This window comes from Thermobia domestica, chromosome 1, assembly GCF_964235325.1.
Source record: "Thermobia domestica chromosome 1, izTheDome1.hap1.1, whole genome shotgun sequence".
Taxonomy (NCBI): domain Eukaryota; kingdom Metazoa; phylum Arthropoda; class Insecta; order Zygentoma; family Lepismatidae; genus Thermobia; species Thermobia domestica.
Genome location: NC_137454.1, coordinates 166,757,504 through 166,775,311, shown reverse-complemented (window position 1 = coordinate 166,775,311; position 17,808 = coordinate 166,757,504). Strand labels below are relative to the sequence as shown.

At 33.8% G+C, this 17,808-nt stretch overlaps 1 protein-coding gene across 2 annotated transcripts in view; it reads left to right on the top strand.

The window, feature by feature from the left end:
* Positions 1-17,808, top strand: part of LOC145690806 (unextended protein-like) — a 233,938-nt gene that overhangs the window by 98,585 nt on the left and 117,545 nt on the right. For both annotated transcript variants that reach the window (XM_081766103.1, XM_081766112.1), the window contains exons 4-5: positions 7,130-7,295; positions 16,895-17,086. In XM_081766103.1, coding sequence (XP_081622229.1) covers positions 7,130-7,295; positions 16,895-17,086 — 358 coding nt within the window. The remainder of the gene's footprint in view (positions 1-7,129; positions 7,296-16,894; positions 17,087-17,808) is intronic.

Sequence of the window (17,808 nt, the reverse complement as noted above, 5' to 3'; positions counted from 1 at the left end):
TATAGACAGCTCAATTATCAGTGAATTCCAAATACTGTTGGAAATTATTTTCAAAATGACTACATTTGTACAAAATTGAATTGTGTTCTGTAACTACAAGATGATGCAAGTTTTAGGAAGCCTTTTCTCTTCAATTTTTCCTTGGAAATATATCCGTAACAAACAAAAAATGTTTGAAGGCCGGAGAGCTATTGGTTACAGAACAACTCACGCACTGCACATTCTATTCAATGTAAGCCAATTCTGCTAGTGTATTCGAAACACGTATTTTAAATTTTAAACAATTTCGCTTTACTACTTTTATCAGTGTTTCAGAATAAGTTTAAGTTAGAATCTCTATCACATTCTTATAGCAATGTTTCAAATTGATCTATCCTTTTAGCGTGAAAACTTCTCGACTAAATGCGTTCTTTTTCCTTCATATCAGAACACAGCTTGATGCACATGTGTCAGAGTATTCATATTGGTTCATAATTGTATAAAATATACCACTTTTGATTCTTTGATGAGAACATGTTGGGAATTTGATTTCAGTTAAAAGGATGTCATGTCATAATTTAATACACTAAATTGAAAAAAAAAAAAAGCAATTAAGAACAATGTTTTTTGAGGTTCGTCGATTGTGATGAGGGAAAGTGTTACTAGGGAAGATAATTAAAGTGTAATTGTGTGTATGTCGGAAATGAACCAGAAGTGGCTGAGGTTATTTAAACGTTAGATAGTAGCCATAAGTGGCCGAGTTTATACTATAATTGTGAATGTTAGTAAGGTAGAATATGTTTGTATGAAGGAGGCAGTTAGAGTAACTGGATATTTAATAGAAAGACAAGATAAAGTTGTGGAAATGTACGGATCTCTGAACCTTTGTGGGTGCAATAGAGTATGTTAATGTACCCAGAGATTTATTGATACATTAAAGGTTTGAAGTAATGTGGAATTAGTTTAGATAATCATTGGTGTTCACTAGCAAGTGTGTAAAATTAATTTAAGTAATATCTATCTAAAAGACCTATCCCAACAATCTTGAATGTTCTCATTCCAATTAGTCAAAAAAAAAAAAAAAAAAAAAATCAGTTCATTATCGAGACATCCAAAAGATTTTACAATAAGAAACGAAAAGTGTATGACAAACCAATTCTGGTCATATCCTGTTGCTAGTATATTACATCATGGTTGCCTTATCATTATGAATCTAAATGGAATACACATGGGATATGAGATATGGAATACACACGGGATATATATAGAAAAAAAAAGAAGTGTGGAGGTATGATGTAACTGCATTTCTTTCTAAGACAATAAGTGACTATGAGCACAAAACTGACCACAACAATGGAAGTTCTTGTTTAAAAATCTCTGCGTTCCCTGACGGGGTCAAGAAATATCTATTTTCATCCTGTGAAGAATAATATAGAGTAATTGCATTATTGATTTCATCAAGATACACCAAGCTGATCTTATTATCATTGCGAACAACATATTAACACGTCTCACACCCCAGGCAATATTTAGTCAAAGGAATGCATTGTTAACTTAATGTAGAATGTGCGTTTACATTAGCTGGGATTTTCATTTTAAAATGACATAAATGCTTTATTAATGCTACGTTGTTTGCGAACCACTGCTGTACTTCCGTTGTACTGTATTGGAGGGTCCTTCCGTTGTGAGTTCTAATATTGCAAGCAGGAGACAAAATGCAGGAACAAAATGCCCGTCGTCTTAAAAAATTAAAATCTAATGTTTCTTGTAAGTTATATATTGAATTTTTATATGCAATGGACCCTTCGAGTCGTGAACGTCATCTGTTCCGAAAGACTGTTCGTATTATTCCCATTGAAATATATGTAAATACAACTAATGTTCTAGCCATAGAAACCCGGTATATATACACACATTACATTGTTAGTGCTTTTCCGTGATGAAGAATATCGTAGCTTTAATAGAGAAGTGAAACAAATAAAAAATGACCGTTGTTCACATATAATGTTGAAAATGGTCTTAAAGGCTGGGAGAGTTTAGTGTTAAAAAATCGCGGTACACATCATTTTCCAGGAAGCAATTATGTCATTTGTTCGCTCATGTTAACCTGCGGCAGTGCTATTCTTCAACTCATTCTCTTGACAAGTTTATGATTTGAGTTCTGTCATTTTTCTATTAACGGATTGAATAAAATGAAACAACATTATTTATAATTAGTCTTATTTATCCTTAATTAGTCACAATTAGGGCTAAAATTAACACAAAATGCAAAAATAGCAAATAAATAAATACAATAAATAAAAGTCTTTGAACAAAGCATCCTGATAAGTAATGTTCACCACGCTTCCGAACGCGTGGAATTGTGGGTAACAGGCGTGTGCATGTGTTCGTACCTAGAAATATCATTCGTGAGCCGAGGGAAGAATCGCTCACAAAACTTGTTCGAGAACCGTGAGTCTACTGTATAGCTCTGAGAAAAAAAACAAAAAAACAAAAAAACAAAAAAACTTGACGTTATTATGCACAGTCTGTTCAATAAGTTCCGGGACTACCTCGAAATAATATATTATACTTAACGATATCGGAAGAAGATATCATGTTACGTTTTCTCTCCCCTCGTAACACACTCACAGGCCAGTTGTAAAGGTTCTGAAACGCCCTAGAAAAGTCGTCCACTGGAATGCAGTTCAGTACCGCTAAAATTGATGTGGACCAGTGTACATTTTTGTAAGTCAGTTCTTGTCCAAAAGAAGGATAACAGTCCTTAGATACTCCCAATATTAGCCTGATTTGGCCTCAGTGGTTTTTCATGTTCTTCCCTAAGCTTAAATCTATCGTGAAGGAGCGTTTTGAAGATATTTTAGCGATTCAAGCGAATGTGACGGCAGTGCGGAAGAGAATTGCAGTGGACGGCATTCTTATGGAGTTCTACACTCTCTACGACCGATCCCGCAAGTATATAATGCGGGAAGGGATATATAGGAAACTAATGCGATACTATTTTTTCTGACATCATTAACTAAATTATTTAAAGGTAGTCCCGGAATTTATTGAACGGACTGTGTATTAAGTGTAATGGGGCTAATGTAGATTAGTGGAGAAATGGGTATCGCCCAAGTTTCTCAGAAACTACATTTACAGACTCGTTTCTGACATTTCCTACTATTTGGTCTTTATACACCACATTAAACACTATAGCTGACGCTATTCTGTTAGTCAATGGAGGAAAGTTGATGAAGGTATGGTAGTTGTTTTTAGTCGTGTGTTTCAAATTTGTAGTTTTCTCTTAATTACATTATTTATGTTACATATATTGTTTTTGGCATTTTCAAATGTACTTTTCGATACTATACTTTATTTACTTTCTATTAAGTATTATGTCATTAATATTGTTTCTTTATTTCCGAACGAAATATATAATTTTCTGAAAGCCTCTGTTTGGGGTAATGGGAATCACAATGATCACACCGACAAAATAATTTTCAAGAATTAAAATGAGACAAACAGCTCTATTTGTTTCAATAACGTTAACTTTATCTAATATAGAGATCAGCATAATTATCATATATATATTCAGTGAACCTATCTTTTGGTATACTTGAATTGTATCTTACAAAATACAAAATAATACAAAATAATAATAATAATAATAATAATAATAATAATAATAATAATAATAATAATAATAATAATAATAATAATAATAATAATAATAAATCCTTCGTAGTATGGTATGCAATAGCTGACGTTACATTCTTGAAAAGTGTTTCTGTTTGGTGTAAAATTTTTCCTTAGATGATGTCCGTTAACCCCATCTCTCCTACATGATCCTTGAGTAAATCCACGAGGCTTGCTATCAAGCATTTGGTCGAGTTATCGAGTTAAACCCCTTGTAGAACTTCCTTTAAGTTAAAAAGCTAGAGTTATCTGTTAGTGTGAGAGACCGGGAAGTTCTCATTCTGTAACGGCTTGTATCAATGAAACGCAAAATTTACGTTTTAGTTCACTATAAACAGTAGGATGGTTACAATTACTTTATACTTATTGTGTTGTGTTGCGATCCTTCAAATTTTGCAAATGCTAATATGGAATAAGGATCTGAATTCGACTGTCACTCTGTTCATGTATCAAAGATCTCAATACTAGACAGTAAAATCGAGAAAAGGACGTTAAAAGGACGTTTTTCCAATCTTCTTGAGACACCTCCATAATATGGTTTTTGAACGCATCAACGGCTTCTTCCGCCGACGAAAATCGTTGTCCACACAATTTATTCTTGACATTCGGGAGCAAGAAGTCATTGGGTGCCAAATCAGGACTGTACAGCTGATGGCCCATCAATTCGAGTTTTTGAGTGTTCAAATAGTCGGTTGTTAGAGGAGATGTGTCAGAGCGCGCATTATCTTGATGAAGAATGATCCGACGGCGCTTGTTTGTTTTCCGTATTTGACCGAAGACCTCCAGCAAACAAATTGTTATGTACCATTCAAAGTTGACCGTTTTACGTTCCTCTAAAGGCACAGTTGCCACATGACCAATTTTCCCGAAAAAGCGACCATTTGTTTCGATGTGCTTCGAGCGCGAACAAATTTTGTTGGATTTTGTTCACCTTGAAACTCCCATACAGTCGACTGCTATTTACTTTCCGGTTCATATGCATATATCCATGATTCGTCACCTGTTACAATCTTATATACGTCTTTTGAAGCACCGCCATTGTATTAATTGAGCATTTGTGTGTACCAATCGACGCGAGCTTCTTTTTGAGTTTTTGTCAAATTATGTGGATCCAAGGAGAACAAACCTTTCTCGCAGCTAAATGATCATGTAATATTTTATATATGCTGGTGAAACTAATGCTTAAGGTTCCTCAATCTCACAGTATGTCACATGACGATCTTGCAATATTAGGTTTTGTACAGCATCAATGTTTTCTTGAATAACAACTGATTTTGGACGATCTTCGCGAATTTCGTCAGTGAGCGAATGGCGGCCACGCGTAAAATCGTTATGCCAGCGTTAAACAGTGGCAAAGGATGGGGCTTCATCGCCAAATGTGGAAGTAAATTGATCGATGCACTCTTGCCTTGATAATCCACATCGAAAATCGTAATAAATCATCGCACGAAAATTTTCACGAGTTAATTCCATTTTTCTGTCAACGTAAACAACACAAATAAAACTATTGACAAAAAATGTGAAATACGTTATGGTCAACAATGTCAACCATTAATGATCACAGTATGGAATGCTGCTCAGATTTTTATGGGTCGTAAGTGGAATGTACGTATGAGCAATTGATTATTATTTGTCTCTATGGAATAAATGTTCTCATATATAAATATTCACCGTTATTTATTCCTTATTTATATGTCAACGTCATCCGACACCTGTCATGAAAGTCAAGGAAATTCCTGACAAAGGTCAGGGAAAGTCAGGGAAATAGTTTTCTCCAGGTCAGTAGGAACCCTGTAGTATAGATTGGAATTGTCTGTAAAGACGTCATCGAAATCATCTTCAGAGCGAACTGGTCATGGCATAATGATTGAAGCAACGTACTTCCAATCCAAAGAGCAGCAAATAGAATCCATAGAAGGAACATTTATTATAATATCTGTGGTACTTGATAGGTGATGCCAAACGTTTTCGTATTTTACACTAAAGAAGGTAGACATGGTGTTGTTGTTGACAATAGAATTGTGGCGATGAAAATTAGATTATTTTTTATCACGAATACGGTAATGCTTAATTTAGTCTCTTGTATGGAACTCTCAAAACATTTCGAATCAATTGATTTAAACATTGGCATGATTAGATTTTTTATTTAAAGTTTATTTTTGGACTGAGGCTAACAAAACTCAAACCTGGGATTAGGAGGATCAAATGTGGCATAGAAATAACGATGATTTTTCCTAAAATTTAAATGATCACTTTGTATAAACTATTTGATAGATCGAAAAGGGATTTACACAACCTGACAGTTCACAAGGAGTTGTAATAACTTCTCAAATTTCATTTCAAAATTTTCATAAACATCAGAGGAGCTTCATGTTTCACGGAGGATCATACAGTTAGTTTATAGTGAAATTCAAATTGCCTGCAGACAGGAGGCAAACGTAGTAGATTATTATAAATTGCCCGCTGATTCGCACAGGTAGAGTTTTCCTATTTTCCTGTATATTTATAATCAATATCTATAATACAACACCTATGAGAATTATTTAGCAAAAATAAGAAAAGTCTCGAATGTCACGCATCCCAAACGTTACCGCCTTTGTAATGCGCTCGGCTGACACAAGGAGATCTGTTTCTTGTATCTCAAGTGTTCAAACTTCGGGATTTGTTCTCTCGCAACTAGTTGTACAGTCCGCGTATATAAGGCGTCATATATATATTTAAACAGCACCTTCACATGAAGAATCATTCTAAACTAAAATTCTAGACAGGTTCCTCTCCTTATGAGAAGTGTTTTGTTGAAACAGAGAATAAAAATCAAAACAATTCTAATTTTGATTCAAAATGAAAAAATTACTAGTTCATAACAATGTTCTTTTATCTGTGATTGTGGATGTTGTAACACAGCACCAAAGTCTAACTGATTATAGAATTACTGCCTGATGCTATTGTAAACGATTATTTAGACACGTTCTTGAGCACATCTATTAGTAGATGAAGTGGGAAATAGAAGAAAGCTTTGATTAAATTAGAAATAAGAAAAGAAAAGCAAGCTTACAAAAGAAAAACGACACAATGAAAGCGCATATTATTGTGTGAGGGAACTTAAAAAAATCTAAATCCGTTTCCCAACAATGCCATATTGTTGGTATGATGAGGGCTTAAGGGAACAGCCTGCTGAACTATCAACGTTGCTTTTTTATTTAACATAGGGCACCTTACCAATATGAAGCTCAAACAGCTGACGTGGTTGGGAAAATTCCACCATTTTGGATTGAGAGCCATCTATTTCCAATAATTTTTCTCTTTTTACATTTTCTCGTATCTTTATTCATAACGGAATTGCCCTACGGTCCTGGACTTTTAATACATCCGATAGATGATAAGTTCTTTCTGATCACGATTGTACATTTAACAATTACAAGTAAAATATTAAATATTTTCAAAAAAAAAAAACTTTCACTTTTCTTTACAGACTAGTCAAAGTGATTTAGAGCAAGAGGAGGTGGATATAATAGCTGGTGCTTTGGATCTAAAAAACAAGACAGCTGGCGAAATAATGACGAAACTAGAAGATTGCTTTTCGATCAGCTGTGATGACGTATTGGATTTTGAAACTTATTCCAATATTGTCCGAAAAGGTGCTTGTTACTGAAATAATCAGAATTGTATAGTAAGTAGAGGCAGACATATTCACACTCGTAAATCAAGCGAATGTTCTTGTTGCTCAAAGGACAGACTTAGAAGCCGCAAACGATAATGTTGAAGTTGAAAATATTTCAAATTAGAGAAAGAAATTGTATCAAAATACGTGTAGTTCCTCCTACAACTTTAATGTTCTATGATATATCGGAATACAAATAATATATATAACATACAAAATGCAATTTACATATACAAAATTCTCTCTGTTGACATGCATTTTTGCGTAAGAATTGTTAATTACTGTGATGAAACTAATTTATTCATTTTTACATTAGTCATGATTTTTTTCTTTCTTCAGGTACAGACAAGGGTGGATTAACCATTAAACAAACTAGGCACGTGCTTAGGGAATCCAGGCAAGGAGGACACCACAGAAATTGTCCATAACCGAATTACTATGGCCCGTGGACCATACGGTGCAATAGTGCAAATAGTGCGGCTGAACCAGGATCCGCAAAAAGACACCCCTTCCCTATTAAATGAAGAAAAAATACACAAATTTATAAACAATAATAACAAGAGAACTCGGAAAGTGCAGACCTCCGCCAGGGCCATGAAATTGAGGAGGGGGAGGGGGAAATTCATCTTGTACATAGCCTAAATAAAAAAACAGGAAATTTTGTATGCAGTATGTGAACTTTGCATATTTTCTCTACAACATCAGTGGAGAAAAAAAAAACACACACAATTTGTCAAAAACATAACCTCTTTGGCGGAAGTAAAAATAGTAATAACAGTAATGATAGAGGTAGGATGGCGTAGGGCAAGTATAGCAGGTAAACGTAAACCTTAACTGCTTATATCCCCCCCCAAAAAAAATGTTTGTACTAATTTGGACAAATCCACAATAATATGTTCTATGTTACTCCTTTATTATTTGCGTGAATTAAGAAGAAAAATTTCACACCCCTATAAGAGAAATTTAAGATTTGTTTTCGAACTCCAACTCCCAAAGTTTCCCATATCCTGGAAGAATTATGGCAAAGCTTCCTAGCTTCTATTGTATTTATATTGCACTGACTTTTGGGCAATCATGTTATAGGCCTGTTTTAGACATTTGAAATTGTTTCTACATTCAGAGCTTCTACAAATTCTGGTGATAAAAAAAATGACTTTTCTTGACTTTTCATAATAATTCCATGACTGCATGAAATTCATGTGAAGTCGATCTCCTCCTCTTCTACAACAGACCCTCCGTCATCAATTTGACAATTTCAGCATGTTTTTTCTATTAACTTTGTTTTTATTTTAATATATATTGTCCATACTTTTTTTTTCGTTTTTTTGAAAAAGGACTCCACAACTGTCTACAAACAAGATTACATATATATCTACAAAAAATACAACAAAATACGACAAAATAGCAATTTATTTGTATTAAAACTATTAAACTATAATTAAAAACAAGATTAATGCAAAATCATGACCAAATGCCGATCTTCGCTCCGGGAAATTACTGAAATTTACGTCAATAAATATCTTTTCTTCTCGATCTCGTTCAGATCTGTATCAATGGCTAGCTTCTATTAATCACTTTCCCGTTTCAGACGTATCTTCTGTTGTTTCAATCTCTCTGCCTCCTCCTCTCATACAGCCTTACCCCCCCCCCCCACACACACACTAATTTGACGATTTCTCTTTAGCATGTTTTTGTCTACTATGCTTATATTTTCATATACATATATTGTCAACATTCTTTTCGGTTATTTTTTTTTATTTTGTTAGTGCAAGTACTGTTCATAGTGTCTCTGGAGCCTTTCACGTAAACCAGCATTTTCTGGCGGTTTGCACGTGGTCAATACCTCTTCCTCTTTTACCTGGTTATAAATATGTCTTTTTGGAACAATAGTCTTTTCGTATATTTTTTCCATTAAGAGTGATTCATTGATGGAAAACCTTCTTTTGACCGCTACATTTCCTGCGAAAATGACAGCCCAAGTTTTACTATCTTTCATAAATGTTTGTATTCTTAAAGAAAGAAACTTGCAATAAGCAGCGTCAAGTCTAATTCGTTATAACTCTAGAAGGCTTCTTCAAGTTTTGCTGAGTTTAGACTGGAGAAAAAGATGTATTTCCCCCCAGTGTTTATCAGCATAGTACATCATCTATGATGTCAGACATGAAGATAGTAGGGACAGCTTCCAAAGTGGAGATACATTGTATATTCTCAAAAAATGGCTTTACCATGATTCCAATTAAACATAACTGAGGAAGAAAAAATGTTTTGAATTCACAGTAGCAAAGCATATTCATATTCATATTCATATTCATATTCATATTCATATTCATATTCATATTTATTTGCCTGTTCATAGCTTACAATATGAGGACAATCCCCAATTAAGCATTACAGTTGTCAGATATGGTTTACAATCTCTATATGTTATCAGTAGGAACAGTAATCTAATTATAGCAATATTATATAAAACGCCAAGTAGTAATGTAAAGCGTGTTTCAAATAAAATGTTCTTTTTCCTGCTGTAGTTAATTCCCTGGGACATAAAATTGTGGTGACAAAAATTAATCATCTAAAATATTCAAAGACGAAAGATAAATTGGGTCTAATCTTGGGCACATACGGCATGGAAACTATAGTAAACTTTCTCACCAGAACAATAGCAAAATTGGAGTCAAATAATGACAAATCTAATGAACAAGAACATAAATTTAACCTGTGAAAACATAGAATTTTCTGATCACGATGCATAATTGTTAAACATTTTTTTAGAAAGAAACACCTCATCATTAAATCAAGTGTGTATTACAAGGCCTCGCTGTTAAAAGAAAACATTGCTACATTTAAAGCCAAATCGCAACACGAAAATTGATCTGAAATATATAATCACTATCTATTTGAAGATAAATTCTATAGTTTTAGTAACACTCTAATTTTATATTACTTAGAACAGGCCGCAAAATTTCCGGTAGCCAGGTCATCATTGACGACTAGAAGTTTAGAGCTGGCGACCAGTGTTCAGTAAGAATGGTTTCTGCCTAAACTCAGGGCTGCGCAGTTTCTGTTTCGCACGAAAATAATTATCACTGAGTGAGAGAAAACACGGAATGTAAAGTCTTTCTTTGTCAAACCAAAGGCCTTCGGAAGGGGGGGGGTAGACCTCTCATAATTTGCACGTAAGATATACTGGCGACCATCATTTTTGGATTGGCAAGTGCGTCTAACTTTGAAATTTTGTGCCCTGACTTAGAATGTTATCCTCAAAAGATTGAAATTATACATAAGAATGGCAACAAAACATGGATAACACAGAGCATAAAAAATTGTAGGCAAAAGTAAAAGAGCTGCACAAAGAAAGTAAATCAACTTGAAAGAAATCGTTTCAAGAAATTACTTAAAATACAAAAAAAAAAAAAAAAAAAAAAAAAAACTTTTTACTGGGAAAACTTATCAAAAACATTGCTTTTGGGCCCGTATGATCTCCATAGATGTATTTCTTTCATCTGACACTTGTAAATCTGATTTTTCTGTTCTGATTCCACGAACAAAACGAACATCTTCCAGCATTACCTTCGACAGTTGTAGGTTGCTGGTGATCTGGAACTCCAGCGGCTCTTCGAACCCTTATTTGCAGTTCACGAGGAAGGTTTGTCTTTGCTGCTCTGAACTCGAGGTGTAGAAACGGAAGCTATACGCAGTGATTTATTTGTAGATTTTGTAGAAGGGGGGAATATTTATGCAAGATTGTGTTCCGTATAGCAGAACAACTTTAAAATGGGGGTGGGGCAACGTTATTTTTAAACCTACCTACTTTGAAATTATGGTACTAGTTTGATAGGCGACTCCCAAGTTCATCATTTTTTTTCACTTTTTTAATGCGGTCTATAATGCGGTTTCCGACGTTGCACTACCTTCAGACGAAAGCCTGTTACTTTGTGTACCGGAATTACTTGCCTTTTCATCCTCAGGAGCTCTTCTTTTATTAAAATATAGTCTAATATCCATTTTCTTATGTTCTTTCTAACGTGCTTGTCAACGAAGAAGCTACCAATTCACAGCTGCAGTGACTGCTCACTGACCACTCAAAATGTTTATTATTATTATTATTATTATTATTATTATTATTATTATTATTATTATTATTATTATTATTATTATTATTATTATTATTATTACTGTGTTACTCAGATGAAGAATGATAAGCAGTGGTATCGGCTGCAAGATTTTCCTTCTACAAACAATTCTATAAACAAGACCAACATAGCTCGCGACAATAAACATACTGAAAAAGTAAAACAAATTGTTACTAAGACATGAAGTTGAATCATTGTACACTCACGTCCAAAATTATTGTCGCATGTCTATAAATATGTTGTAGGAATAGAATTTGATAACGAATTCGCCCGGTATTTCTTATAATGTTAGTATGTGTATAATCAACAAAGGCATGTATGGGCAAATTTCATGTCAAAATAGCAGTAAATAAGAACAATAAAACGAAAACAAAACTTTCTTGTTCATTTTGCAACATTTTGTTTTACTCATTCTAATTTTCGTATTTATAATTCTGTTCCTATGAAATTTACCACAAATATTTATTTCTCGACTATACACATAGTATCATTATTAAAAGTACCCTGCAAAATCATTATCAAATTATATTCTTATAAGAAGGCACTTATAGATATGCGACAATAATTTTGGACATGAGTATAGGGGAAAATGGGAGAATGCCACGCAACGAGGGAATACCACGCACCCTATTTTCTCAGTTGTACTGCTTCGAAACTGATTCAGATTAGTGCTATTATCTAGTTTAGACTATGAAAGACATATTGCATCAGCGAGGCGCCAGTTGCTGCTAGGTGTGGTTCATGGTATGGCGAAATGTTTTGCTCTAATTTCTTCTAATTTACTCCGTTCGCAGATTTAGAGGTATGTATTGAAGCACTTAGTTGATTTTTATATTGTGTATACAGTGTTTTAGCGTAGTGTGTTAGTAGTAAGTTCATGCTAAATCTGTTTATATGAAACGACGTGAAACTTCTGACGCAATTTTTTTTTCACGTTCAATTTTTCTTTCTCGGTTTGGAATGGGGTAATTGCACGCATGTCGTCCATTGTGCGTGGTATTGCCCCTCCACGAAGCAGTTATCAAAAAAGTTTATGCTGCGTTTCTTTTCCTTTTTTATGTATATTGCTGATGCCATGACACTACATTAGGCAAACAGAGAAATGCAAATGGGAATTGGAACAGCTACCAAACGCCATAGGAGCAATAAATGGAAGAAAAATTAGAGAGGTAGCAAATGATTTTGGGATACATGAAGCTACATTAAGAACAAAAATGAAAGCTGGGACTGTCTGCTCTAAGAAAATGGGAAGAAAAGCTGTATTCAGCTCTACACAAAAAGCGGAACTTGCTGGCCCCGCTTTACATTTAGTCAAGAGTTTTTTTTACGGAATGTCTCCAAATGAACTACGCAGAATAGCTTATGAATACGTAGAAGCTAATAATATCAAACACAGTTTGAATGAAGAAAGTCGAGTTGCTGAGAAGGATTGGTTGGAATTGTTTTTAAAGAAAAATTCCACGATAAGGTTAAGGAAATCTGAAGCAATTAGTATTAACAGGGTCGACGAATTCAATGAACAAGAGATGAAAGGGTATTTTAAGAACCTGACAGAAGTTACCGAAAAATATCATTTTTGCGAAGATTCGATCTTTAACGTTGACGAAACAGATATATTCACAGTATAGATACCAAGACGTATTTTGGATCCAAAGGGAGTGAAACAGCTCGTAACACTAATATGGAAAAGGGGTAAAACCGTTACAAAGCTGCCATGTCTTACACACACCCTTGTTATCTACCCAAGAAAATGCATGTCACCTCAGCTGCAGAAAGGAGAATCTACTGGATCTATATATTCGTGGGTGGAGCAATGAATCTAGTGGCTGCAACATTTTGTTCTTATTGTGAAACCGATAACAGATTATCCATTCCTACTTATTTTGGACGATCACACGAGCCATATTTCAATAGAAATTTACAATTTTGAAAAGAGAAATGAATTGTTATGGTTCCAATACCACCGCATACCTCACATAAACTGCAGTCGCTAGATCTCACCTTTTTTGGTCCACTTAAAAAAATATTTTAACAAAGAATGCACACTGTTTGCAAAGCGTTACGTTAATGAAAAATTTCTCCATATGACTTAGCTGAGATCTTTAATAGAGCTTATCTGAAAGCAGCAAATATGAACAAAGCTGTTAATGGTTTTAAACAAGCGGGTATTTGTACTGTGGAGCTGGACACTTTTAGAAAAAGATTTTGAAGCTGCTCAGCAATTCCAGGCCGTAGAACTTGAAGATGAAAGAGAGACTTCTGAAGAAGTGAATACCCAATTGCTTTCCGATGCTCGAACTATTATAGGCCTACGCCAAAATGAACAACCATATTCGACGAAAATAGGGCTAAATCGAGAAGAACATCAACTACCCGGAACATCATCACAGTAATTACCATTGCTTGTCCAACTGTCTTCTTTACAAAATAAGACTGTGAAAGTCTCACAGACTAATCCTATCCCCAGGCCTGCCAAGTCGACCCCTCGAAATAACAAAAAGCGTTCAGAAATCTTAACTTCCACTCCAACCAAACGAATATTGGAAGATGTGAATTTAGAAAGAGCACTAAGCGAAGGAAGCACCAAGAAAGCAAAGTTGAGAAGAAAACTCGAAAATTCGATGCTGGTGGAAAACGTGAAGACAACCTGAGGAAACAAATTAGAAGTAGACCTAAATGTTCAGTCACAAAAAAACTGAAGTTTTTGGAAAGTGAAGGAATTTGCGCTACTAATTAATGCGTGCCAATACCCGATGAAATGCGCGTGATTACCGGATGTGGTGGGGAATACCACGCGTTTCTCGTTTTCCACAAAATTTATTTTTACATAACCTATGAAAATCAAAGAGCACCAGCAACGACCGAATATGAAACTAGAATGATTAACTTACAACATATATTTTCCTCATGTTAAATTCTTTGATTTGTAGTGAGATATTGAAAAATGTACCTTAAGTGCGTGGTATTCCCCCACTTTTCCCTACTTTAAAACAGGTTGTATAGCCTAAGAAAGGTGGAAAATGTCTTCCCAGGCTGGGAAGACTAAATTAAACCTAGAGACAGGGAAACCAAAACTTACAAGGGGGGAAATTCCCAGGCTTCCCTGGCTACAAATAAATCCCTGGCTATACGGACTGGCCGCACATGTTGCCAACTTATAGCGATGTAATAACTAAAAAAAAAAAAAAAAAAAAACCCTACGCCCGGAACGTGAGACCATGCGCGAGTAACGCAGGGTTATTAAGTAAAAGGAAATCATATAAGCCAGACGAAATATCAGATTAAATTTTCAAAAAGCTGTGCAGATGAATATCCACTCCATATATTTATTTAATTAATCTTTCTGTAAGCACTGGCGTCCTTCTGCTTAAATTAAAACTAGTAAAGGTAATACCCATATGTAAACGAAATGAGAAAGATAATGTATTTAATTGTAGCCCAATATCACTTTTATCATCTGTTTTCAAAATATTTGAAATAGTTACGGCTAAACGGGTAATGGATTTCTATGAAAATTTAAAATAATAAACGCAGCACAATATGGTTTTCTGAAGAATAAAAATAAATCTATTGCATTACGAGACTATGTTCAAAGTATATATACCTCCTTTAAAAATAATAATAAAAGAAAACTACACGTCAGGTTTATTCTGTGACTTAAGTAAAGCGTTTGAAACTGTTGATCATAATATATTTCTACGAAAATTATTTAAATATGGTATTAGAGAAGTTCCCTTCAAGTGGTTTGAATCATATTTGTGCAAAAGACAAGAAGCTGTACGTATTTTTAATTGTGATAAACTGGACAATATAAGTGACAACAAATCAGATATAAAGGAAATAAAATTAGGAGTCCCACAAGGGAGTGTATTAGAACCATTGCTTTTCTTACTGTATATAAATACCTTTCGAATTCCGTCAAGACCGTCCATGTTACATGTTTTGCAGATGATACATTTTTACTAATAACTCAAAAGGATATGAATATCGTACAACAAAACGTCAAGAAAACTTTAAATGATCTCCAAGAGTGATTTGAGGAAAATAGACTTGTGTTGAATGAGTCAAAAAATAAGGTATTTAGTTTTCCAGCTACCGAATGACAAAAGAATAAACGAAACAAACATAAGTCTAGGAACTACAATCCTACATAGAGATACCACAACTAGGTTTTTGGGTATAATATTAGAGCAAAGTCTCAAATTTGATGATCACTTATAACTATAAAAAATGTGCTTTGTAATTTGCTCATTAATCGATAAGATGTAAATGTATGCAATTACAACATCAAATTATGTAGGAGGTGAAATCTCATATAAGATACGAAATTATGCTGCTGACTTTACCATTGATTTTCATACTAGACTATGTAATGTACGTAAACCAAAGTCAGGGAACATGCAAAAGTGTAAATATGCTCGTACCTAGCCATAATACAAAAACTTATATATATATATATATATATATATATATATATATATATATATATATATATATATATATATATGTGTGTGTTCCTTTATGTAGGCTAAAAACATGTAGGAAAAATTTCTTCTGGACATTCATTAAATTGTTTAATCCTTTACCTCGAACTGTTAACTTGATTAAAAATATTAATCAAGTTCAAGGTAGACATGAGAAAAATATTATTAAATGGTGCGTCTTATTCTGTCAATGAGTTTCTAAATGAAGAACATGAATAATAATTCTAGAGTAACTATAGCAATTATCGTTATTTCATGTAATGTTATTCACGTAAATAATACTTTCATATATTGTTATTAATTAACTATATGTAGGTATAATATGTATTAATCATGGCAATGTTTTCTGACATGTTCTATACCAAGGTGCAATTTGTACATGAATTTCGTACACGAAACGTAATATATACAATACAATACAGTGACTCAACAAGTTTGCAAGTGCAGAAAACAACTGTTTATTAATTCATAGTTGTTTGTGTAGGTTCCCTATTGTAAATAAAAATTGTTCAAAAGCATTTTTGTGTTGATTTGTGTCCGTTTTAGGCTGTTTTGTGGATTATCCCTAGTAGCCGCTTCATACAATGCCGCGGATAACCGGAGTTTACTGTATTTTATTTTTATTGTCATGCTTATTCTCCTCAACTATTTTTCCCCTACGTTAGTTTTTCTAGCCCAATAATCTCTTCGTAGACAATTTTCTCCTGAAGTTTCGAAAGGAGGTACATTTTATCTCCCTTATATTTTGTCCTCAAGAGACTACTATACGTTCATAGTTTCTTTCTCTTTCGGTTTTGGCAGACTAGGAAAAATAGCGTTCATTCCCAATAACACAATGTTTCAATCATTAAACACAATTTGACCACGCTTTTATCAATAATTATGATTTTTGCTAACTTAACTACTGGAAGAATTATTGTCTCTGGATTTAGACCCTACTATATCATGTATTTTTATTTCAGGTTTTTCTCGAATACCCGTCTACAAAGGTGAAAAAACTAATATAGTGGGCGTTATCTATATGAAAGATTTAACGTTTGTAGATCCAGATAAAAGCACTCCAGTGAAGACTCTCCTTGATTTCTATCAAAATCCTGTGAATTTTGTATCAGAAAGCACAACATTGGATCTCTTGTTTAAAGATTTTAAAGATGGTATGTTACAATAATATTTTTGAGTTAATGACAATAGGTTACTAATTATATCGTCGTTTATATGATGGAGATGTGTAAAACTGAAATAGAGTAAAACATGAAGATTCTTGTTCAAAAAACTCTTGGCCATCTACCTTTCTTTAGAGAGCTATATTGTGAAAGCTGTACGTAGGAAATTCTAATATTTTAACTCTAAACAAAGATCTCAATTGGTCAAGGAAAATTCGCATTTGTTTGATTTAATTGCAACTGTAAATACGAGTCTAGGGTTTTTCAAAGAGACGTGGGTGGCCAGTTTTTTTTTAACAAGGCGGAACTTCAGCAAAAACTTGGAAATAACGTCAATCTTAATTTTAATGTATAGTACGTCTAAACATAATGAAGTTTGTATTAAGTAAAACCTATGAAATGTGAAAACTGAAAATAATAATAATAATAATAATAATAATAAGTAACGAAATATATGCTTAACATGAAGGATATGCGGTCTGGATAACGAACATGGAAACACAACTCGAAAGTTAGCAGTAGTATTTGTTTTACATCAGTTAGCAATATGAAAATAACAAAAGTGTTTTTCGTCTGTCAGAGGGGAAAGTGTTATTATTTTACTGTTCTAGAAATAATGTCAATTTATTTGGTCTAGGAATTAATTCGTGCGGTTGGTACGCACACATTGAAGCTGTAGTACAAACACAAAATACATAAATACCTTAAGAAAA